We start from the raw sequence: 25663 nt of genomic DNA, 5'->3' as shown, positions 1-25663 counted from the left end.
AAATCAAGTCCCGTGGCCTTTAGTATCTATGTGATGAGAAGAGAGAAATAATGTTGTGATGGAGCCTGTTGAGACCAAGTTTGGTCACAATCACCTGGTCGTAAAGGGAGAAGGGTCACTAGAGCCCACCAAACCTAAAAGGGATTTCCCAACGGGTACAGTTCTTCAATACAAAAAGTGACTCTCCTCTATTCTATAGAGTCATTACACACAGAGTGATCTATGTCACGGGTTTATTTCTGGTAATGTTGATGATTATGGCTTACAGCCAATGAAAACCCAAAAGTCATTATCTCAGGAAATTAGAATACTTTATAACACCAGCTCGAAAAATAATTGTAAAATCCGAAATGTTGTCCTACTGAAATGTATGATCAGTAAATGCACTCAATACTTGGTTGGGGCTCCTTTTGCATCAATTACTGCATCAACGCGGCGTGGCATGGAGGCGATCAGCTTGTGGCAGTGCTGAGGGGTTATGGAAGCCCAGGTTGCTTTGATAGCCGCCTTCAGCTCGTCTGCATTGTTGGGTCTGGTGTCTTTCATCTTACTCTTGACAATACTCCATAGATTCTCTATGGGGTTAAGGTCAGGCGAGTTTGCTGCCAATCAAGCCCAGTGATACTGTTGTGTGTACACCAGGTATTGGTACTTATGGCCGTGTGGACAGGGGCCAAGTCCTGCTGGAGAATGACATTTCCATCTCCATAAAGCTTGTCGGCAGAGGGAAGCATGAAGTGCTCTAAGATGTCCTGGTAGACGACTGCGCTGACTTTGGTCTTGAAAAACACACTGGGCCTACACCAGCAGATGACATGGCTCCCCAAACCATCACTGATTGTGGAGACTTCACACTAAACCTCCAGCACCTTGGATTGTGGCCTCTCCACTCTTCCTCCAGACTCTGGGACCGCGATTTCCAAATGAAATGCAAAATTTACCTTCACCTGAAAACAACACCTTGGACCACTGACCACAGCCCAGTTCTTTTTCTCCTTGGCCCAGGTGAGACGCTTCTGGCATTTTCTAGAGGAGTCCAGTGGGAGGTGATAGAGAGGTCTAGAAGGTGGGGCAGAGTAGTCAAGAGGGAGGGGCCAGAAGGGTCTGGAAGGTGGAGCAGAGGAGCCCAAAGGGATAGGACAGAGGGGACTGGAAGGTGGGGCAGAGAAGTCAAAAGGGAGAGGACAGACGGGTCTGGAAGATGGGGCAGAGAAATCCAGAGGGAGAGGACAGAGTGGTCTGGAAGGTGGGGCAGAGGAGCCCAATGGGATAGGACAGAGGGGTCTGGAAGGTGAGACAGAGGAGTCCAGAGGGAGAGGACAGAAATCTGGAAGGTGGGGCAGAGGAGTCCAGAAGGAGAGGACAGTGGGGTCTGGAAGGTGGGGCAGAGGAGTCCAGAGGGAGAGGACAGAGAGGTCTGGAAGGTGGGGCAGAGGAGTCTAGAGGGAGAGGGCAGAGGGGTCAGAAAGTTGGGGCAGAGGAGCCCAGAGGGAGAGGACAGAGGGGTCTGGAAGGTGGAGCAGAGGAGTCCAGAGGGAGAGGACAGAGAGGTCTGGAAGGTGGAACAGAGGAGCCCAGATGGAGAGGACAGAGAGGTCAGAAAGGTAGGGCAGAGGAGTCCAGAGGGAGAGGACAGAGAGGTCTTGAAGGTGGGGCAGAGGAGTCCAGAGGGAGAGGACAGAGAGGTCTTGAAGGTTGGACAGAGGAGTCCAGAGGGAGGGAACAGAAGGTTCTGGAAGGTGGGGTAGAGAAGTCCAGAGGATGGAGAAAGAGGTGACTGATGAAGGACAGAAGAATCTTGATGGGGACAGACAGATCTGACAGCGTCTTACTTTTCTCTCCCTATTAATAACGACAGCACCGGGCTGCATGGATCTCGCCATGTATGGGGGATTCGGAATAGTAGTCAGAGGATGAGGTTCTCTGGGGGCTGTTGGAGATGTATGGGCGTCTTCACATATCTGTTTGGAAAGCTGAAAGACAAGTAATATGGCTGCTCATACAGCTCCAATGCCTCTTTTTCCAGACTCCTGATTGGCAGACATAAAGGATTATATCGCTGCTCCCAAAGTGCTATTATCACCACGCTGATGATGGAGCCTGAGGAAGCCGTTAACATTACTGGGAAAATATCTGATCCCTTCCAATTCTGCACCCATCACGGAGTCCCACCTTCCTCTCCTTGACAGCCAAGACTAGACGTGGGGGCACAAATAATTACTGGGGGTCTCCAGTTTTTGTCTGATTTGTGGTTGCACACCATTTCCTTGGCTGCCAGGGCCGATCCCGCAGATCCAGGTGCTTCGTCCTCGGTGCCAAAACTCTAGATTTACATGGCTAATTTCTCAGCCAAGTGCAGCCAGATCGTTCCTGTGCCGCTGTATAGAGGGCATTGTTCAGTAAGAGCCTGCGCTTAAAGGGGCGCTGAGCCTAAAATATACGAGGAGCGGAGGATGGCGGCCACGGCCCAGAACACGGTGACATGGAGTGGCCGCCACTTCTGGCCCATCTCATAGGCGAGCACAGGCGCTCATGTCTGATGTGACTGATAACAGGGAACAAAGGCGTGCGTTCACATACTGCGCAAAGGCCTAGCAGACGCTGAAATAACAGTGGAAACGGCAAGATTCTGTAAATGTTACATGTTCATTTGTGGATTTTACAGTGTTTCAGAAAATTATAAATGCCTAATAATAATCTGAGCAACCAACCTGCTTGATGATGGTTTCCTTCTGGAAATTAATGGGTTTTCTGAATTTATACTGATACCTGATAAGGGTTGTGGTGTCACACTTGTGTCTGCAGTGGATGTTGCTTGTAGCTTTAAGGTGCTGTTTACATGGCGGGATTATACGAGTGCGGTCAGGACGTGAATGACGCTGGCATTGTTTAGTCCTTATATGAACCCGGCACTATAATTGATGCAGCTCAGTTCATGGCCGGTCAGCTGATCTCTATAACAGAACATACATTGTATGACAGACATATACAAAGCAGATTGTATGGAAACTGGCACCCAAGGAAAGGGTGACAGATACCTCCTGTATTATACTCCAGAGCTGCACTCACTATTCTGCTGGTGCAGTCACTGTGTACATACATTACATTACTGATCCTGAGTTACCTCCTGTATTATACTCCAGAGCGGCACTCAATATTCTGCTGGTGCAGTCACTGTGTATATACATTACTGATCCTGAGTTACATCCTGTATTATACCCCAGAGCTGCACTCACTATTCTGCTGGTGCAGTCACTGTGTGCATACGTTACATTACTGATCCTGAGTTACATCCTGTATTATACTCCAGAGCTGCACTCACTATTCTGCTGGTGCAGTCACTGTGTACATACATTACATTACTGATCCTGAGTTACATCCTGTATTATACTCCAGAGCTGCACTTACTATCCTGCTGGTGCAGTCACTGTGTACATACATTACATTACTGATCCTGAGTTACATCCTGTATTATACCCCAGAGCTGCACTCACTATTCTGCTGGTGCAGTCACTGTGTACATACATTACATTACTGATCCTGAGTTACATTGTGCATTATACTCCAGAACTGCAGTCACTATTCTGCTGGTGCAGTCACTGTGTACATACATTACATTACTGATCCTGAGTTACCTCCTGTATTATACTCCAGAGCTGCGATCACTATTCTGCTGGTGCAGTCACTGTGTACATACATTACATTACTGATCCTGAGTTACATCCTGTATTATACTCCAGAGCTGCGATCACTATTCTGCTGGTGTAGTCACTGTGTACATACATTACATTACTGATCCTGATTTACATCCTGTATTATACTCCAGAGCTGCACTCACTATTCTGGTGCAGTCACTGTGTACATACATTACATTACTGATCCTGAGTTACATCTTGTATTATACTCCAAAGCTGCACTCACTATTCTGCTGGTGCAGTCACTGTGTCATTACTGATCATGAGTTACATCCTGTATTATACTCCAGAGCTGCGATCACTATTCTGCTGGTGCAGTCACTGTGTACATACATTACATTACTGATCCTGAGTTACATCCTGTATTATACCCCAGAGCTGCACTCACTATTCTGCTGGTGCAGTCACTGTGTACATACATTACTGATCCTGAGTTACATCCTGTATTATACTCCAGAGCTGCACTCACTATTCTGCTGGTGCAGTCACTGTGTGTGGTTAAACTGTGGCCTAGGAAACAAAGCAATTTTTTTTTCTTTACAGCAGACTATATCGCCCTCATGATCTCTAATCAGAAAGAGGAACCTTCTCTGATAATTTTTCTTGTCACTGTAGAGATCTGGATTTGTAGATTGTAAAACCCGTGAAGCACATGTCTGTGGTTAAACCGAATAACTTCATGTGTTTGCAGATTTTTACATTTTGATGATTTACATGTCGACCACAAAACTTGTCATATATCTGATGTATGAAGCAAGAAATGGAAATACCCAGAGCGCTGAGATACAATGTATCCTGCCACAGATGACTGCTAACGTGACCGATGCAAGAACCCGGTAACGAGAAATGCTGTAAAATGTATCTATGGGGCTTCATGAAAGGAGGAAACAGCTCAACACTTTCACTTCTGTAGTTCATAGATCTGTCTCCAAATATTTTCACCAAGTAATGAATATCTCTGATATCATACCGTCCCTAGGTGCAAGAATATAACTACTATAATACTGCCCCCTATGTACAAGAATATATCTACTATAATACTGCCCCTATGTACAAGAATATAACTACTATAATACTGCAACTATGTACAAGAATATAACTACTATAATACTGCCCCCTATGTACAAGAATATATCTACTATAATACTGCTCCTATGTACAAGAATATAACTACTATAATACTGCAACTATGTACAAGAATATAACTACTATAATACTGCCCCTATGTACAAGAATATAACTACTATAATACTGCCCCCTATGTACAAGAATATATCTGCTATAATACTGCCCCCTATGTACAAGAATATAACTACTATAATACTGCTCCTGTGAACAAAAATATAAGTACTATAATACTGCTCCTATGTACAAGAATATAACTACTATAATACTGCTCCTATGTACAAGAATATAAGTACTATAATACTGCTCCTATGTACAAGAATATAACTACTATAATACTGCCCCCTATATACAAGAATATATCTACTATAATACTGCCCCTATGTACAAGAATATAACTACTATAATACTTCCCCCTATGTACAAGAATATATCTACTATAATACTGCCCCCTATGTACAAGAATATAACTACTATATTACTGCTCCTGTGTACAAAAATATAAGTACTATAATACTGCCCCCTATGTACAAGAATATAACTACTATAATACTGCTCCTGTGTGCAAAAATATAAGTACTATAATGCTGCCCCCTATGTACAAGAATATAACTACTATAATACTGCTCCTGTGTACAAAAATATAAGTACTATAATACTGCCCCCTATGTACAAGAATATAACTACTATAATACTGCTCCTATGTACAGGAATATAACTACTATTATACTGCCCCTATATACAAGAATATAACTACTATAATACTGCCCCTATGTACAAGAATATAACTACTATAATACTGCCCCCATGTACAAGAATATATCTACTATAATACTGCTCCTATGTATAAGAATATAACTACTATAATACTGCGCCCATATACAAGAATATAACTACTATAATACTGCCCCTATGTACAAGAATATAACTACTATAATACTGCCCTATGTACAAGAATATAACTACTATAATACTGCTCCTATGTACAGGAATATAACTACTATAATACTGCCCTATGTACAAGAATATAACTACTATAATACTGCCCTATGTACAAGAATATAACTACTATAATACTGCTCCTATGTACAAGAATATAACTACTATAATACTGCCCTATGTACAAGAATATAACTACTATAATACTGCTCCTATGTACAAGAATATAACTACTATAATATTGCTCCTATGTACAAGAATATAACTACTATAATACTGTCCCCTATGTACAAGAATATAACTACTATAATACTGCTCCTATGTACAAGAATATAACTACTATAATACTGTCCCCTTTGTACAAGAATATAACTACTATAATACTGCTCCTATGTACAAGAATATAACTACTATAATACTGCTCCTATGTACAAGAATATAACTACTATAATACTGCCGCCTATGTACAAGAATATAATTACTGATATGTTGTGGTAGAGAGTTCCAGAGTAGAGGTGATGCGTGAGAGAAATCTTGTATGCGATTGTGGGAAGAGGAGATAAGAGGGGAGTAGAGAAGGAGATCTTGTGAGGATCGGAGGTTGCGTGCAGGAAAGTACCGGGAGACGAGGTCACAGATGTATGGAGGAGACAGGTTGTGGATGGCTTTGTATGTCATGGTTAGGGTTTTGAACTGGAGTCTCTGGGCAATGGGGAGCCATTGCAGGGATTGACAGAGGGGAGAGGCCGTGGGAAGAGCGAGGGGACAGGTGGACTAGTCGGGCAGCAGAGTTAAGAATAGATTGGAGTTGTGCGAGAGTGTTAGACGGGAGGCCACAGAGCAGGAGGTTGCAGTAGCAAAGTCAGGAGATGATGAGGGCATGGACTAGGGTTTTTGCAGATTCTTGGTTGAGGAATGTACGGAACCGGGAAATATTTTTGAGTTGATGTCGGCAGGAAGTGGAAAGGGCTTGGATATGTGGTTTGAAAGAGAGATCAGAGTCAAGGATAACCCCGAGGGAGCGAGCTTGTGGGACTGGGGAGAGTGAGCAGCCTTTGACTTTAATGGATATGTCCGTTGGGGGGGTCACGTGAGATGGGGGAAAGATGATGAATTCTGTTTTGTCCATATTAAGTTTTAGAAATCTAGCGGAGAAGAAGGATGAAATAGCGGACAGACATTGAGGGATTCTGGTTAGTAGGAAGGTGATATCTGGTCCAGAGATGTAGATCTGTGTGTCATCAGCATAGAGGTGATACTGAAAGACGTGAGATTTTATGAGCTGTCCGAGGCCGAAGGTGTAAATGGAGAAGAGCAGGGGTCCTACGACTGAACCTTGCGGGACTCTGACAGAGAGAAGGCGAGGTGAGGAGGTGGTGTGTGAGTGGGAGACGCTGAATGTCCGGTCTGCTAGGTATGACGCAATCCAAGATAGGGCCAAGTCTGTGATACCAAGAGATGAGAGGGTCTGTAGTAATAGGGAATGGTCCACTGTGTCAAAGGAAGAGGACAGGTTCAGGAGGAGAAGGACAGGGTAGTGCAGAAAGTAGAGCGCAGGTCCAGGAGGAGGAGGACAGAGTAATGTAGAAAGCAGAGGACAGTTCCAGGAGGAGGAGGACAGAGTAGTGTCGCCAGGGCCGGTTTTAGAGAAAGTGGGGCCCTAGGCAAAAGTTTAAAGTGGGGCCCCAAATGCTAACATTGTAAAATCACACATTTAGGTTACATTACATGAGCAGGGTGTTGATACAGGTGGCAGAGGGGCCTGTGCTGGCACTGTGGCCCCCATATTCAGGGGCCTTATATCAGGCAACGGGTCTGCCACTATTAACATTACACAGGAGGGTTGCTAGGGTCAGAAAAGATTGGGGGGCCCAAACCCCAAGACAAAGAGTTGTCCCCCAACCCCCTCTTAATTTTTTTTTAACACTGCAAATAACACAGCAGGGCTCCCAACTGTCCTGGATCCAGCGGGACATTCCCGATATGGACAATCCCACCTGCGGGATTGTAGTTTTCCCGCACTGCAAATCAGCCGCCACTCCCACCTGTCATTTCAGAAGGAGCTGTGTACCGATCGCCATACAATTCCCTCTATGCACAGCACACTCCAGAACAGAAGCCCTCCCGGCTCACGTGACCAGTCCCATGGCTGTGAACTCATCCTATGTAACACCAGACAGAGCAGTAATAACTCTCTGAGAACAGGTAATGTAGTAGATGTCACCTGCAGTCCTATGTAACACCACAGATAGTCTTACTCTGAAACGCTATGGCTATGTTCACATGCATTTTTTTCAGTAGCCAAAACCTGTTCTATTGGCAGTAAAAATGTTGCGTTCACCTGTTTTTCATCTTGTTTTCTGGTGTTCTTTACACTTTTTTCAGCTTTTTTTTAAAGTGAGGATGTTTGCTTTGTCTACTGTATGTTTAAGGCCACGTTCACACGTTGAGTATTCGGTCAGTATTTCACATCAGTATGTGCAAGTCAAAACCAGGAGGGTGAGAAATACAGAAGTGGTGACGAGTTCCTATTATATGTTTTTCGCTGTGTTTTTGGTGAATAAAACAAACTTTATTAAACATGTACTGTAGACAAAATGAATATTGTAAAAAAAACAAACAGCAAAAGCTCTAAGGGTCTGTGTCCACAATCAGTAAACTCTGGATGCTGCGTACATCCGCAGCGTCCAACCCGCAGCGGCCGGATGTTACAGCATAGTGGAGGGGATTTCTAGAAATTCCATGTCCACTATGCGCGCACATACACCCACACTTCACCCGCAGAGACGGACATGCAGCACGACTCTCCAGACCGCAGCATGTCAATTTATCTTGCATAGATGCGAGTCTCCGCAGGAGAAATCTCACCCGTACAATGTATTGGACGCGGTGATTCCGCACGGTTCAGTGACCACAAGCGGAATCACCTGCGCTCAACAGATGGCAGCACTTTTTTGACGGAGCACATGTCCGCTGCATCCAAAGTGCTGCCATTTCCGGATCGTCTGCACATACCCTAAAAAATGGGCGTTTTGAAAGCAGTGTTTTTACTGCCAAGAGAGCAGGCTTTGGCTGCAAAAAAATGCACCAAAAGCACTGATTCCTATGCACACCTGTACTAGTACTATATATATATATATATATATATGATTTACCCTTATTATTTCACATGGGAATTCATTTATTTCTATATCATAAATCCCCTGATTCAGCAGACAATATCCCGGTCTTGTGTCATCCAGACAGTAGTGACAGGAGGTCGCCCTGTCACATTACAAGCAAGGATTAGTGACCGGTCAGAGCTGATGCTGATCGCTGCTGTATGTAGCTGTGAATCCTGATCCTGCAGCAATAGCACTGAGCTCCGGACCACAGTGAGTAATCACTGCTCTCTGACCTGTGACTGCTGCTATTACCAGGTTCTGCCGCTTCACTTATCCATTCTCAGGACAGTGCTAGGAGCAGCCATGATCAGGACTCAGGAGGAGACAGAGCTCAGGCATGGTCCTGGCTGTCACTGTGCTGTAATCGGCCCCTTCCCCTCACTCTCAACTTTTAACCTGACTGCAGGGAAAAAGAGACAGGGGGGCTCAAGGGGCTTTGCGAGACAGAAGCTCCGGACTACAGAGCAATGCACAGCATTATTCATTGCTCTACACCATCTGGGCACTTCATGAATGGACTGCAGATGCAGGGGGCCCCCTTTGTAGGTGTGGGCCCCAGGCATCTGCCTGGTCTGCCTGGTCCAAAAGGCCCTGAGTGTCACTTGGCCTTGGCAGTTAATAGGTCATTGGTTACCGATGGGCTGTATAAATCGGCTGTCATGTTCCCGGAAAGGTGCGGGCTCAGCGCCGAAACCCGCACCAAACAGAGGGAGTCTGTCGTGTGCGTACTATTACGCCCAACGTCGGAAAGGGTTTAAACAGTATCCGTCATCTGTTGGTTTTTTTTTTAATGTAACCTGAAAGCAGCATAATGTAGAAGCAGATAGGCTGATTTCAGGGATGTGTCACTAGTTCACCAGTTTGCTGTAGTTTCAATACAATCAGTGTTTTATCAGCAGGAGATTATCACAGCAGGACTAGGTGTCATGTGCAGAGCAGTCCAGGTAATCTGTGCAACCCCGCCCCCACCACTTATTGGCAGCTAGCTGACAATGTACTTGGGAATCTGCCAATCAGGGGAGTGGGCGGAGTTATACACAGCTCAGCATAGCTCTTTATTTAATGTCTTGTTCAGAGAAGTTAGTGAACCCGTCTGCTGCATGAATTATTGATTTCTGTAAAATGTTCAACTTTTTTTTGTTTATTAAATCTTCTATAATTTTATACTAAACTTTGTTTTCTTTCATTTTTCACCTTTTCATGATCTCTTTGCTGTCGTGGAATAGGAACATTGGTTTTTGCATTTAGAAGCTGAAACCTGGTGCAGGCCTCGTACTGCTCACAGCTGAGGGTTTGCTGCACTTGCCTCCAGACTGATCAGTCCTCAGAGCGCTATCCTTCTTCCTGCAGTGACACATTGTATCGTCTGTGGTCCAGGCGGCTTTGCTCACAAGCTGAATACAATTGTAACAAACCCTCAGCTGTGAGAAGTAGTAAGTTTAGATGGGTGATACATGAGGGTTGCATCATTTGGACTGGATGCGGAAGGAAATGGCGGCTTTCACTCACAGCAAGCGGAGATCTTGAAAAATGGTGAATCGCTGAAATACAAAATCTCGGAATCTCCCTTTGGTTCGTAGAGCCGCGCCTCTGGTATTATAGTGTTACTGTGCCTTTAAGGCCATGCTATGTGAGTGATGTAATATTCCTCATCCTCCTTCCTGCCATCTGTGTGGTTTGGGGTAGTAGTCCTTGTCTTGTGTAGGGAGAAGTGGAGGTTGCCCAATCTCCGGGGACGCGGCTCACTCCTACGCTGTGGGGCTTTGGATTTCTATTCCATCTGCATCTCAGATCACTGTAGAACTACAACTCTCAGCATGTCTTCCCCTGATAGCAGTAGTGTAATGTGAGATACCTTGATCCGCGAGCGGCAGTGGCGCACAGGGCGGTGGCAATATCTCTGTGAAAGATTTTCTTTTTAGTTTGTCTTTTTTTCCCCTGAATTTTGGAAAAGCTGTAATGAAGCTGAAGTCCTCGGAGCAGCTCTGGAGAGTGGCCGAGGCTCTGGAGGGTGGCCGAGGCTCTGGAGGGTGACCGAGGCTCTGGAGAGAGGCCGAGGCTCTGGAGAAAGGCCGAGGCTCTGGAGGGTGACCGAGGCTCTGGAGAGAGGCCGAGGCTCTGGAGGGTGACCGAGGCTCTGGAGAGAGGCCGAGGCTCTGGAGGGCGGCCGAGGCTCTGGAGGGTGGCGAGGCTGTGGAGGGCGGCGAGGCTCTGGAGGGTGGCCGAGGCTCTGCAGAGTGGCCGAGGCTCTGGAGGGTGGCCGAGGCCCTGGAGGGCGGCCGAGGCTCTGGAGGATGGCCGAGGCTCTGGAGGGCGGCCGAGGCTCTGGAGGGCGGCCGAGGCTGATGATGCTCCTGGGACGAGGTGAAAGGGTCACCAGCCCCCGGCGCCAAAATGTGCTCCACACCAGCCTGGAGCTGCAACAGCGTCACACCCGGAAGTGACTCCTGAGAATGTAGCATTCAAAAATGATGTAACACAAATGCCCAAACAATACATGTATGTTGTGAAAAATTTGACTTATTTTTTTTTTAACCGTATCATATCATAATATTTATAATAAAAAGTAATCTTGCAATTCTCACAGTGGCCACTGAGGTTATTTTAGACTGATACTTCCTGCCCTTTCAGGAAGAGTTTTCAGCAGACTCTTTAATATCAGAGGCAGAATTACACTGACTGATAAGACCACTAACACATTATCCACCATTCACAATAGGTGATATCACAGCCCACCTCCTCCTCCTACTCATGTACAATGACTGATAACATGTCTATACACAGTACATAACACAGGATCCACCATTCACAATAGATGATTTCACATCTCACCTCCTCCTCCTGTACAATGACTGATAACACCTCTATATACAGTAGATAACACAGGATCCACCATTCATAATAGGTGATGTCACAGCTCACCTCCTCCTGTTCAATGACTGATAACACCTCTATGTACAGTAGATAACACAGGATCCACCATTCACAATAAGTTATGTCACAGCTCACCTCCTCCTGTACAATGACTGATAACACCTCTATATACAGTAGATAACACAGGATCCACCATTCACAATAAGTGATGTCACAGCTCACCTCCTCCTGTACGATGACTGATAACACCTCCATACAGTAGATAACACAGAATACACAATTCACAATAGGTGATGTCACATCTCACCTCCTCCTGTACAATGATATAACAAGAGAACATAGAATGGCAGATTTGCAAAAATTTGCAAAAATTCTCTGCAGCCAAAAATATGGCAGTAATCAGCAAGTGCTGAACAACAAATACAGGGTATTTAGCCGATACGTTTTTTTGCAAAAAAATGTATACCAAGCTGCCTGATAACACCTGACTGATAACACCTCTATATACAGTAGATGACACAGGATCCACTATTCACAATAAGTGATGTCACAGCTCACCTCCTCCTGTACGATGACTGATAACACCTCCATACAGTAGATAACACAGAATACACCATTCACAATAGGTGATGTCACATCTCACCTCCTCCTGTACAATGACTGATAACACCTCTATATACAGTAGATAACACAGGATCCACCATTCACAATAAGTGATGTCACAGCTCACCTCCACCTGTACAATGACTGATAACACCTCCATACAGTAGATAACACAGGATCCACCATTCACAAAAGATGATGTCACATCTCACCTCCTCCTGTACAATGACTGATAACACCTCTATATACAGTAGATAACATAGGATCCACCATTCATAATATGTGATGTCACAGCTCACCTCCTCCTCCTGTACAATGACTGATAACACCTCTAAATACAGTAGATAAAACAAGATCCACCATTCCCAATAGGTGATGTCACATCTCACCTCCTCCTGTACAATGACTGATAACGCCTCTATATACAGTAGATAACACAGGATCCACCATTCACAATAGGTGATGTCACATCTCACCTCCTCCTCCTGTACAATGACCGATAGCGCCTCTATATACAGTAGATAACACAGGATCCACCATTCATAATGGGTGATGTCACAGCTCACCTCCTCCTCCTGTACAATGACTGATAGCACCTCTATATATAGTAGATAACACAGGATCCACCATTCACAATAGGTGATGTCACAGCTCACCTCCTCCTCCTATACAATGATTGATAACACCTCTATGTATAGTAGATAACACAGAATCCACCATTCATAATGGGTGATGTCACAGCTCACCTCCTCCTCCTGTACAATAACTGATAACACATCTATATACAGTAGATAACACAGGATCCACCATTCACAATAGGTAATGTCACAGCTCACCTCCTCCTCTTCCTGTGCAATGACTGAAAAAATACATTAGACCATGCACAGTAGATCATTTTCTGCTGATGACTTTCCTTTATGGAGATATACCAGAGACAATGGGAGTGATGTATAAATATTCACGCCTGTCACGTGATACTGGCGCTAGTTTAGTTTAAACTGCCAAAATGTACATTGGATTTGCCCATTACATGTCTTTAAATTAAGGTGCGTTACGCACTGTCACTGCCATTAGCTGTTCACATTCCACTTTCCCAGGCTCCTGAATGGCAGATCTGCTGTGATTCATTTTTTCTCCCTTACCTGTCAGAGTTGTTCATGGAAAGCTGAATTAAATTCACTATGAGGCTGTATTGTGGTCCCATAGGAGATTCCAGCTTTCCCAAGCTCCTGCATGGACGATGTACTGTAATAATTAAATAGGGGATTTTCTTTTTCATCTCTATAGAACCTGAGAGATCTCCCAGCCCCCTGCATGGAAGATCTGCATTAGCACTAGTAGAGGGATACATCTCACCAAATAACCTTAGAGTTGTTTGGAACTTTAAAAAAAAAAGATGACAAAGCCTATGAACTCCTTTGTGACAGATATAATAATGGTCACTCAACTTTCCCAGACTCTGAATGGCTGATCAGCATTAGTACTGGGGTAAAGAGGTAAGATAACTGAACAAATCTGTTGTTCAGGACTTAAAAAAAAATGACTAAAAACCTCTCTTGGGGCTTCCTTAGTGAGAAGTAGTGGTCACCCAACTTTCCTAAGCTCCTGCATAGATTTGCATTAGTACTGGATCAGAAGGATATATGTGTATCAAAGAATAATTCACAGATGTGTTCGTGACTACATGAAATCTGTGTAGAAATATCCGCGAGGCTATCAAGCCTGTTATAATGTTTACTACTCAGCTTTCCAAGACCCCTGCATGGAAGAGCCACATTAGTACTGGAACAGAGCAACATACATATCACTCAATAACTAAGCACTCATGGAAAGCTGAGTGAAAACATCAGTGGAGACTATAATTAGGGTCATGCTAGTTGTCACCCAGCTTTCCCAGACTCCAGACCTGTTTTTATAATGAAATGTGTGGGGAGTGGGGGATTTATCCCAGAAACAATAGGATTCTTTTCCTTAGGATGTAAGGAAAGCTAATCACTCCTATAGTGGCTGCCATCGTGGTTGTCACCCAGCTTTTCCAGAACCTGGATCTGTGACCATGACATTTATAGTGTTTTTTTGGGGTCTAGGGCTATATTAAGAAATATTATGGTGGGTGATATAATTATTATGTCCACCTCTGCTTCTCATCGCCGCACTTTACTTTTCACACTTTCTGGCATTGGTTCTGGGGGGATCCGGTTGCACCTGGTTCTGTCCTGGGTCGAAGCGCTGGTCCCCCCACCCCTCGTATAACAGACTTGGGGCCCTACACTGATGGTTTCCTTCTGGGCGCGACTCCTACAAGTTTTGGAAGGAGTGACGGGGACGCTTCCAAAAATCTAGTTTATGGCGGGTTTTTTTCTATGGGTCAGACAATTTTCCAGGAACCTTCAGCGCAATAAGTAATTTAATAATCGGGTTTTGGTCTTTAGGAAATCAGATTGTTAGCGCCTGCCTAAATGGGCGGAGCGCAGCCAGAGACCCTCTATGCCGTGCAATTTTGGGATATAACGGGGCACCTCACCTCGAATCATAAAACATATAAAGTGACATCTTCATAAAGTGTCTTTAATACTTTATTGGTTGTTTTTGTTCTGCAGTGTTGAAAAAAAAGTGGCTGTTTTGAATGGAAACCATCAGCAAGAAGGCTGACAACTTAATAGATCTTTCTTTATCTAACACATTCTATCTTTTTTTGTGTGAAAACAAAGCAGTTAACATAGTGGCAATAAAATAATACAGCAGTTCACCTGCTTGCTGACGGTTTCCAGAATGCGTTCATTAACTGGGTCCACGTGATGAAGCTTAATCATTGTGTACTGAAATGATTTGCACCTTGCTTCTAAGATACTTTGTACTTCAACTTCTCCCTGTTTTAATAATTCTGCTTAATGTCAATGAATTGATTTTTTTTTTTTACATCATAAGAACAGAATTTTTCTCACGGCTGATGATTTGTTAGCACTGATGAATATAGCAATTGTTTTCTGCGGTCAGTAAATGTTTATTTCGCCTTTTTCAGATTTCATACCCCCCGAGCGATGAGGATGACAGCGACGATTCAGAAGGAGAAAATCAGGAGCTTGCGCAGATCGACAAAGGTTAGAGGTTAAAAAAGGTCGCTGCTCGTCGGGGTGCAAAGTTTTAAGATTGAGGGGGCTCGAGAGACCTACTGACAACGTCAGTGCTGAAATCTTGTATCATAAGGGCTGCATATCTACCTGCTCTTAAAGGAACACCGATCTACTATTGTTTTCTGTTATCAGGCATTTCATTCACACTGTTGAGGTTTTCCATGAGATAATTGACAAAAACTCCAGAAAATACCTGACCCCTTTCTGAGCCCCTCCAGATTTATTCATGATGTGTAGTATAAGATTTATCTATTTATTTATCTCATTTATATAACGACATTAATTCCACAGTGCTTTTATTAATGGACCTTTAATCCAGATTAGTAGACAAATGGAACCAACATGGCTGATATTCCAAAACATCACCTTGTGTAAGGCGTTATTACTCTTATTTACTATTTCATGAACCCATGCAAAAAACAACTTTATTTCCATTTTCAACATTGAACATTGCATTTAAAGGGGAGCTGACACTTTCCATAAATGTGTAATTTTTATACCTAATGTAAATTCCGCTGTTCTCCTGAATCCGGCTATGGTTTTCTTTTGTTCCTGCGCCACTCCATTCCTGAGATATGGCCTCGTCTTCCGTATATAGAAATCTAGTCTTTTTATCTAACTGGGCGTGGTCCTCAAGGACACGCCCACAGAGTTGGGGACCACGCCCACTTCAATTAAGAGGCTAGATTTAGAAACAGGGAAGAAAGGGGCCATATCTCAGGAATGGAAAAGGGCAGGAACAAAAGAAAAACATCGCCAGATTCAGGAGAAAAGCGACATTTACACCATGTAAAAGAAAAAACATATTTTCGTCAAGTGAAATGTCCCTTTAAGATATTATACACACGCTGGGTTTTCTCAGTGAGCACCAGTACACTCCAGAGCTGGCATCTCATCGAGAAAAGTAGTACTCCACTCTATTGATGAGGGAGCAAGAACCCCGAATGGGTGTGTAGTCATAATTCACGGTTATTTTTATGGTTTGGATCACGACTATGAGGTCAAAGTTCTGAGCCATCGGTGACACTAGAGAAAGCTTTCCACTGAATTACTTCCTTAGATCCGGTCAATGAAAACCTGAAGTGTTGGGAAGTTAATTATAGGGAGATTTAAAGATATTGTCCCCACACCAAGTAGGTGAGAAAAAAAAATTGGTTCTTGCCTTCTGGGCTGAAGCTGCTTCTTCCCAGTCAGAGTGATGGGGGTCCATTAGTAAGGCATCATCCATGAGTAGACAACCCCTTTAAGTCCAACTCTGTTCCACCCAAACACTTAAAAATGTCATCCTTCCAGGAATCGTGCCACTTTTTAACATTGGTTGCCCAAAAAGTAAGCTGAGCTGTAATATCAGATGCAGCCTAATGGCAAAGGTGGCGCTGTTTAAAATATTCAATCATGTAGCACTCGAGCGCTGGGTCATAAAGAGACCACCTATGGACGGATGTTAGAATATTTGCTACATTGTGACACATAGAAGAGGGTCCTGGGATGGCGAGTCACCTCCCTGACAACCAAATATCCAAAATAAGGGCCTATGGAAATGAGTTGTCAGCCTGAGAAAACACATTCTGATTGGTGGTTTGTGTAATGGACCATTGGGTTGGTGAGTCCTGGGGTTGAGGACGGCTGGGCCTGGGGTTAGTGATGTAGGAAGGGTTGTCAGATCTCCCACTTCTCTAAACTTTCTTTTTTTTTTTTTTGCATGTTCCTGACAGAGAGAAGACGAAATTGTATCCTGACCCCATTGGCCACCAACCAGATGCAGAACCAAGGCAACCAGTGCTGCAAAGTGAGATCCATCTTCCACCCCGGCCTGGACCGGCACAGCTCGGAAGAGGAGCTGGAACGAATCAGTCGGGAATTTGCTGTGGAAAAACGCAAGTGGTCTCAGGTCAGCCGACTGAGCTGCCACAGCGACAACACGTCGTCCAGCGACGAGGAGGTCAAACACTTGTGCGCCATGTCGTTCAGGCCTGTTGAGCAGGTGGACGGTTTGCGTGGAAGTTCGAGTCCAATCCTGTTTAGTGCCTCCCCTCCTAAGAGACTACAGTCCTTAAACCGGATCCCAGCCTCCCGGCCTCTTATATTCACCAGTGTGGGGTCCACATTTGACCAAGGAATGCCATGTAAAAGACACAGACAGGGTTACGGAGACAAAAACAGTAGACCCAGCCTGGATCTGGAAAAGATGCAACAGGTAAGTCTGAATTAATTCTCTATCAGGCGGTCTGCACATGTTGGGGTCATTGTGAGTCTACGTATGGTCACCGCTCAGTTGGGCTTCAGGTGGCCATGACTTAGTGGATATCCTTCATATTACTTCCATATTGCCACAAACCTCAAACTTGGCCGTCTAAAGTAAGGCTTTAAAGTTCAAAAAACTATCTTGGTTGTGGTGCGGTGCCCGATTTGTAGCACTAGAGTCTGAAGACGTCCATAGTGGACACAGATGTACTGAATCCGCACAAGAAAGCAGCGGGGATGGCGGGCTGGGGGGCTCAGAAATCCGGTCTTGCCGCCTATGGAGCTTGACTGGTCATCACCTTGGGCTTAAGCTTCACTGCTCGGACTGATCTCGTCTACATTCAAAAGATGGTGACACAGAACGTCCTGGCGTAAGAGACCACATTTTTTGCTATTTTTGCCCTGTTCCATTTTCCATTTTTTTTTCCAATTTCTTTTACGTACACAAAATACATTTGTTTAGGTCAGCGATGAGGAATCCACACCGACCCGTGGCAGCATGTGGGACTGTCAGGGGTGGAATGCAGAGCTTACAGCACTTCCTGCAGTTATTAGCTTTGTCTATGGTATTCATCACCACATCTTTACAAGACTTTAGTTTTGTCTCAGTTCTTAGTCATCATTGACACAAAAGAAGATTTAAAGGGCAACTCCACCCTCTAATGAAAGCTGACTGATCCTTTGTGTGTATACCTTCCTTCCAACTTCACAGGATTGGGGTACATAGGTGGAGGTGCCTCCTGACACCAAGGTGACCACTACTGATGTAAACCAACATGGTGGTATAGATCCATGCACAAATCTATCTTCCTTCCTTCCTTTCTCTTTCCCTTTCTCTGTCCCTTTCTCTTTACTTCTCGCTTTCTACCTCCTGCCTGCTCTACATTATCTTTTACCGTCCTCTCTCCCGTCCTCTCTCTCCTAGCCCTTTTCCCATCCCCTGTCTCCCGGCCATTTTCCAGTCCTCTTTCATGTCCCCTCTGTCCCGTCCCCTCTCTTGTCCCTTTTCCAGTCCCCTGTCTCCCGGCCCTTTTCCAGTCCTTTCATGTCCCCTCTCTCCCGTCCCCTCTCTTGTCCCTTTTCCAGTCCCCTGTCTCCTGGCCCTTTTCCAGTCCTTTCATGTCCCCTCTCTCCCGTCCCCTCTCTCCCTTCACCTCTGTCACATCCCCTCTGTCCTGTCCCCTCTCTTGTCCCTTTTCCAGTCCCCTCTGTCCCGTCCCCTCTGTCCCGTCCCTTTTTCAGTCCTCTTTTCTGTCCTTTTTCCCATCCTCTCTCCCGTTCTCTCTCATACCTCACCTCAGTATTATCTAGGTCTTGTTCTAACAAAGGCTGGGTTAGTGGTACAATCTTAATTGGATGTCCGAAAGTTGGCACAACCCTAGAGGAAAACATGGCTGGATAATTGCACTTCCCAGCAGGTGTGGCTGCTGCACCGTAGCGCTGTGATCCTCCACTGCCATGAAGATCCAGAGACGATTCAAGAGCGGAGAGAGCTGCTAGTGAACAGACGAGTGCCGAGCGCTGCCTGGAAGAGGACGGCGCGGGGTCGTAGTAGAACATATAAAATTCTGCAAAAATTTATTGCGGTGTGGATCAAATTTTTACTTCCTGTTGTGGATTTTAGACTAACATGTGACCACGAGCCAAGTTCAATCCCCCAACCACTGCAGCAATATTTTAACTTTGGTCATGAAAATATCGTTTTGATCGGGGATAATTTAATTTAATTTTGGCACTCTATAATTTCACACACAAGTTATAGGAAATTATACCAGATTTGACCAATACTCCTGGAATATCCAGAAAGCTTCTGGAGTAAGGAGTGATGTCCCGAAGCCTCGTAAGCCTCCCAGAAATGTGTTCTTTCTGGAGGTTTCTAGTACACCGGATGTTCCATAATGGGGTTGTGGAATGGTCAAGAAGAGGATCTGACCAATATTAGGAAAAACAATTTTTAATGCTTTGTTCAGACCAAGAATATTGAGATGTCTAAAAACGACCACCTCGGTAAATGCTCCCTTTTTCGGACAGTTTTTAGAGTTTTTCTTTTCCTGAAGAGTTTTTTTTTTTTTTTTTTCTTTTTTTGCATCTTTCTGTTTGGAAAGCCCCTAGTTTGGAGCATTTGTGATCAGGATCTGCTTTATAGAACTGACATGTGCTTACTTTTCTCAGTCAATTTTCAAATCCCTGAAGCAAAAAAAAAAAAAAGTGTAAAAAATTTCTTATATGGTCAGCAAAGATGATTAACATTAAAATCAGTGGGAAAAGTATTTCAAGCGATTTTCTAGACATTTCTTGTGGCATATTTTTGAGCAGATTGGCTTAAGAATATAAAAAAAAATTCTGTCTGCACAAATCGAAAGGTGTACCACAATCCTCCTGGGTCTCTTGTCTTTGCAGTAGCTCGGTCTCTTCTGTTTTCAGCAGCTCAGTCTCTTGTCTTTGCAGCAGCTCGGTCTCTGCAGCAGCTCGATCTCTTCTGTTTTCAGCAGCTCGGTCTCTTGTCTTTGCAGCAGCTCGGTCTCTTGTCTTTGCAGCAGCTAGGTCTCTTGCCTTTGCAGCAGCTCGGTCTCTTGCCTTTGCAGCAGCTGGGTCTCTTGCCTTTGCAGCAGCTCGGTCTCTTGCCTTTGCAGCAGCTCGGTCACTTGTCTTTGCAGCAGCTGGGTCTCTTGTCTTTGCAGCAGCTGGGTCTCTTGTCTTTGCAGGAGCTCGGTCTCTTGTCTTTGCAGGAGCTCTGTCTCTTGTCTTTGCAGCAGCTCGGTCTCTTGTCTTTGCAGCAGCTCGGTCTCTTGTCTTTGCAGCAGCTCGGTCTCTTGCCTTTGCAGCAGCTCGGTCTCTTGCCTTTGCAGCAGCCCGGTCTCTTGTCTTTGCAGCAGCCCGGTCTCTTGTCTTTGCAGCAGCCCGGTCTCTTGTCTTTGCAGCAGCCCGGTCTCTTGTCTTTGCAGGAGCTCGGTCTCTTGTCTTTGCAGCAGCTCGGTCTCTTGTCTTTGCAGCAGCTCGGTCTCTTGTCTTTGCAGCAGCTCGGTCTCTTGTCTTTGCAGCAGCTCGGTCTCTTGTCTTTGCAGCAGCTCGGTCTCTTGTCTTTGCAGCAGCTCGGTCTCTTGTCTTTGCAGCAGCTCGGTCTCTTGCCTTTGCAGCAGCTCGGTGTCTTGCCTTTGCAGCAGCTCGGTGTCTTGCCTTTGCAGCAGCTCGGTCTCTTGCCTTTGCAGCAGCTCGGTCTCTTGTCTTTGCAGCAGCTCGGTGTCTTGTCTTTGCAGCAGCTCGGTCTCTTGCCTTTGCAGCAGCTCGGTCTCTTGCCTTTGCAGCAGCTCGGTCACTTGTCTTTGCAGCAGCTGGGTCTCTTGTCTTTGCAGCAGCTGGGTCTCTTGTCTTTGCAGGAGCTCTGTCTCTTGTCTTTGCAGCAGCTCGGTCTCTTGTCTTTGCAGCAGCTCGGTCTCTTGTCTTTGCAGCAGCTCGGTCTCTTGTCTTTGCAGCAGCTCGGTCTCTTGCCTTTGCAGCAGCTCGGTCTCTTGCCTTTGCAGCAGCCCGGTCTCTTGTCTTTGCAGCAGCCCGGTCTCTTGTCTTTGCAGCAGCCCGGTCTCTTGTCTTTGCAGCAGCCCGGTCTCTTGTCTTTGCAGCAGCCCGGTCTCTTGTCTTTGCAGGAGCTCGGTCTCTTGTCTTTGCAGGAGCTCTGTCTCTTGTCTTTGCAGCAGCTCGGTCTCTTGTCTTTGCAGCAGCTCGGTCTCTTGTCTTTGCAGCAGCTCGGTCTCTTGCCTTTGCAGCAGCTCGGTGTCTTGCCTTTGCAGCAGCTCGGTCTCTTGCCTTTGCAGCAGCTCGGTCTCTTGCCTTTGCAGCAGCTCGGTCTCTTGTCTTTGCAGCAGCTCGGTGTCTTGTCTTTGCAGCAGCTCGGTGTCTTGTCTTTGCAGCAGCTCGGTGTCTTGTCTTTGCAGCAGCTCGGTGTCTTGTCTTTGCAGCAGCTCGGTGTCTTGTCTTTGCAGCAGCTCGGTGTCTTGTCTTTGCAGCAGCTCGGTGTCTTGTCTTTGCAGCAGCTCGGTCTCTTGTCTTTGCAGCAGCTCGGTCTCTTGTCTTTGCAGCAGCTCGGTCTCTTGTCTTTGCACCAGCTCGGTCTCTTGTCTTTGCAGGAGCTCGGTGTCTTGTCTTTGCAGCAGCTCGGTGACTTGTCTTTGCAGCAGCTCGGTGTCTTGTCTTTGCAGCAGCTCGGTGTCTTGTCTTTGCAGCAGCTCGGTGTCTTGTCTTTGCAGCAGCTCGGTGTCTTGTCTTTGCAGCAGCTCGGTGTCTTGTCTTTGCAGCAGCTCGGTGTCTTGTCTTTGCAGCAGCTCGGTCTCTTGTCTTTGCAGCAGCTCGGTGTCTTGTCTTTGCAGCAGCTCGGTGTCTTGTCTTTGCAGCAGCTCGGTGTCTTGTCTTTGCAGCAGCTCGGTGTCTTGTCTGTTATGATTGAGTCACCGTAGGAGGCAGACACAAAAATAGAAGCTACGTCCAGAAAACCAGAGAAGTTGGCAACTATCAGATTGCAGACCCCTGAACCTATCAACACAACTAGCAGTAGCCGTGGGGGGTTCCTACGATGCCCTAGACCCCTCGATCACAGCCGGAGAGATAAATAGCCTAAAGACAGAAAAGGAAATATAAACTGCCCCAGAGCAGACCCCAAAGTAAAAGGCAGCCCCCAACATATAATGACTGTGAAGCAAGATCAAAAAACACTCACACAGATAGAAAGATAGGCTGAGCAAACGATGGGGCCCAAGCTAACTAAACAGAACAGGAAAGGAAGGTTGCTGTCTGCAATCTGCCAAAACCCTATCAAAGACATAAGCCAACAAGCTGATATGGAAAAAGACCCTGAAGCAGCTAGGCTTCAAAAACTAAATCAGCACTCAGGTATTTTCAGAAGACAGAGCTAAAGGAATTCAGCACACCCCAGCAGGGAATGGCAGAAATCCAGAAAAACAAAGCAAAACAAAGTCAAAGCACAAATGCAAAAAGCCGAGCAGAAAACTTAGCTTTAGAAGAGCAGGAATTCAGACTGGTCTCCAAGGATCCCACAGAGAAATCACCCGCAGGGCAGAAGGGCGTCGGCAGCCTTATATCCAGTCAGTAACTCCACTCAGCCAGTCATCATCATCAGACTCAGGTGTTTGATAATCAGGCTCACTACCTTTCTTTACCAGAAGAGGGAGTTCCTCGGGCCTCAGTAGTGAAGGGGAAAATGAACTCACAACAGTACCTCCCCCTTGAGGAGGGGTCACCGAACCCTCAACCACACCACCAGGGCGATCAGGGTGAGCCCGATGAAAGGCACGCACCAATCTTTTGGCATGAATATCAGAGGCAGAGACCCAGGAATTATCCTCCTGACCATAACCCTTCCACTTAACCAAATACTGGAGTCTCCGTCTAGCCAGACGGGAATCCAGTACTTTCTCTACCTCATATTCCATGTTACCTTCAACCAATACAGGGTCTGGAGGTGCCACCCCCGGAACAACAGGTTCAACAAACCTCTTCAACAAAGATTTATGGAACACATTATGGATTTTAAATGTGACAGGAAGAGCCAAACGAAAAGAGACCGGATTAATAATCTCCAAAATCTTGTAAGGTCCAGTAAATCTAGGCTTAAACTTAGGAGAAGCCACCTTCATAGCAATATTTTTTGATGATAACTACACCATATCACCAACCTTAAACTGGGGACCAATGGTCCTATGTCGGTTGGAAAACTGCTGGGCCTTTTCCTGGGAGAGAGATAACTTATCCACCACTTGGTCCCAGATCTGGTGCATTCTCTCCACCACAGTGTCAACACCTGGGCAGGCAGAGGGCTCCACCTGCCCTGAAGAAAATCGAGGATGAAACCCAAAGTTACAAAAAAAAGGTGACATCAAAGTGGCAGAACTAGCTCTATTATTTAAAGCAAATTCGGCCAAGGGCAAAAATGAAACCCAATCATCCTGATCAGCAGAAATAAAACATCTCAAATATGACTCCAAGGTCTGGTTTGTTCTCTCTGTCTGCCCATTGGTCTGAGGGTGAAAAGCAGAGGAGAAGGACAACTGAATTCCCAGCTTGGAACAGAAAGTTCTCCAAAATCTAGACACAAACTGGACTCCTCTGTCAGATACAATGTTCTCAGGAATCCCGTGCAAGCGAACCACCTGTTGTAAAAACAGGGGCACCAACTCAGAGGAAGACGGCAACTTAGGGAGTGGTACAAGATGGACCATCTTAGAGAACCTATCACAAATCACCCAAATAACAGTCATCCTTTGAGAGACAGGCATATCAGAGATGAAATCCATTGAAATATGGGTCCATGGCCTCTTGGGGACAGGCAAAGGCATCAACAACCCACTAGAGCGAGAACACGATTTAGACCGGGAGAACGTCCCACAGGACTGCACAAAATTCCTGACATCACGAGACAAGGAGGGCCACCAAAAAGACCGACTCACCAGATCTCTAGTACCAAAAATACCTGGATGACCAGCCAAAGCAGAGCAATGAACTTCAGACATCACTCTCTTCTTCCACTGGTCAGGAACATACAACTTTCCACTGGGACAACGCTCAGGTTTGTCCTCCTGGAACTCTTCCAGAGCACGTCTCAAATCGGGCGAGATGGCAGAAAGAACTACCCCTTCACCTAAGATGGTAGCAGGCTTTGTCACCACAGGAGAATCAGCAAAGAAGCTCCTAGAGAGGGTGTCTGCCTTGACATTCTTAGTTCCAGGAAGAAAAGAAACCACAAAATCAAAACGTGTAAAAAACAAGGCCCACCTAGCCTGTCTAGGGTTCAAGCACTTAGCCGACTCTAGGTAAATCAAATTCTTGTGGTCAGTGAGGACCACGACTTGATGCTTAGCTCCCTCCAACCAATGTCTCCACTCCTCAAATGCACATTTCATGGCCAACAGTTCCCGATTCCCCACATCATAGTTACGTTCAGATGGAGAGAACTTTCGGGAAAAGAAAGCACAGGGATTCATTTTAGATGTTACAGGATCCTTTTGGGACAAAACAGCTCCTGCACCAATCTCAGAAGCATCCACCTCTACCTGGAACGGAAGTGAGACATAAGGTTGCCGCAAAACCGGGGCGGAGGTGAATCTTCGCTTCAGCTCCTGAAAGGAAGAAACAGCCTCCGGAGACCAATTTAACACATCAGCACCCTTCTTAGTCAAATCAGTCAATGGCTTGGCAATACTAGAAAATTTTGCTATAAATTTCCGATAAAAATTAGCAAAACCCAAAAACTTCTGGAGGGCCTTCAAAGAAGTGGGCTGAACCCAATCGTAAATGGCCTGTACCTTGGCCGGGTCCATTTCAATAGTTGACGGGGACAAAATAAATCCCAAAAAAGAAATCCTCTGTACTTCAAAAAGGCATTTAGATCCTTTGACATACAGGGAATTCTCCCTCAAGATCCGGAACACAGTCCGAATATGTTCCACATGAGAATCCCAATCCTTGGAGAAGATCAAAATATCATCCAGATAGATAACCAAAAATTTATCGACAAAATCTCGGAAAATATCGTTCATGAAGCACTGGAAGACAGAAGGGGCATTAGTGAGCCCAAAAGGCATCACCAGGTACTCAAAATGTCCCTCCGGAGTATTAAAACGCCATCTTCCATTCATCCCCATGCTTAATGCGATTAAGATTATACGCCCCCCTGAGGTCAAGCTTGGTAAACCAGCAAGCACCTTTAACTCTGGAGAATAGATCAGAAATCAGGGGTAACGGATACTGATATTTAACAGTAATTTTGTTGAGGGCACGATAATCAATACAAGGTCTTAATGATCCATCCTTTTTGGCTACAAAAAAAAACCGGCACCTAAGGGTGACGAGGATGGTCTAATATGACCCTTTTCCAACG

The 25663-nt window shown here is 45.4% G+C and overlaps 1 protein-coding gene across 4 annotated transcripts in view; it reads left to right on the top strand.

Moving 5' to 3' along the window:
- LOC141060057 (uncharacterized) overlaps positions 1-25663 on the top strand; it is a 166537-nt gene that overhangs the window by 85387 nt on the left and 55487 nt on the right. For all 4 annotated transcript variants that reach the window (XM_073556320.1, XM_073556317.1, XM_073556319.1 and 1 more), the window contains 2 exons: positions 15423-15501; positions 17250-17731. In XM_073556320.1, the coding sequence (XP_073412421.1) occupies positions 15423-15501; positions 17250-17731 (561 nt within the window). The remainder of the gene's footprint in view (positions 1-15422; positions 15502-17249; positions 17732-25663) is intronic.

Source organism: Dendrobates tinctorius, unplaced genomic scaffold, assembly GCF_039654945.1.
Source record: "Dendrobates tinctorius isolate UK_male_01 unplaced genomic scaffold, ASM3965494v1 ptg000232l, whole genome shotgun sequence".
In the NCBI taxonomy this organism is placed as follows: Eukaryota; Metazoa; Chordata; class Amphibia; order Anura; family Dendrobatidae; genus Dendrobates; species Dendrobates tinctorius.
Note: the sequence above shows the minus strand (reverse complement) of the source record. Positions and strands in the feature narration are given on the sequence as shown.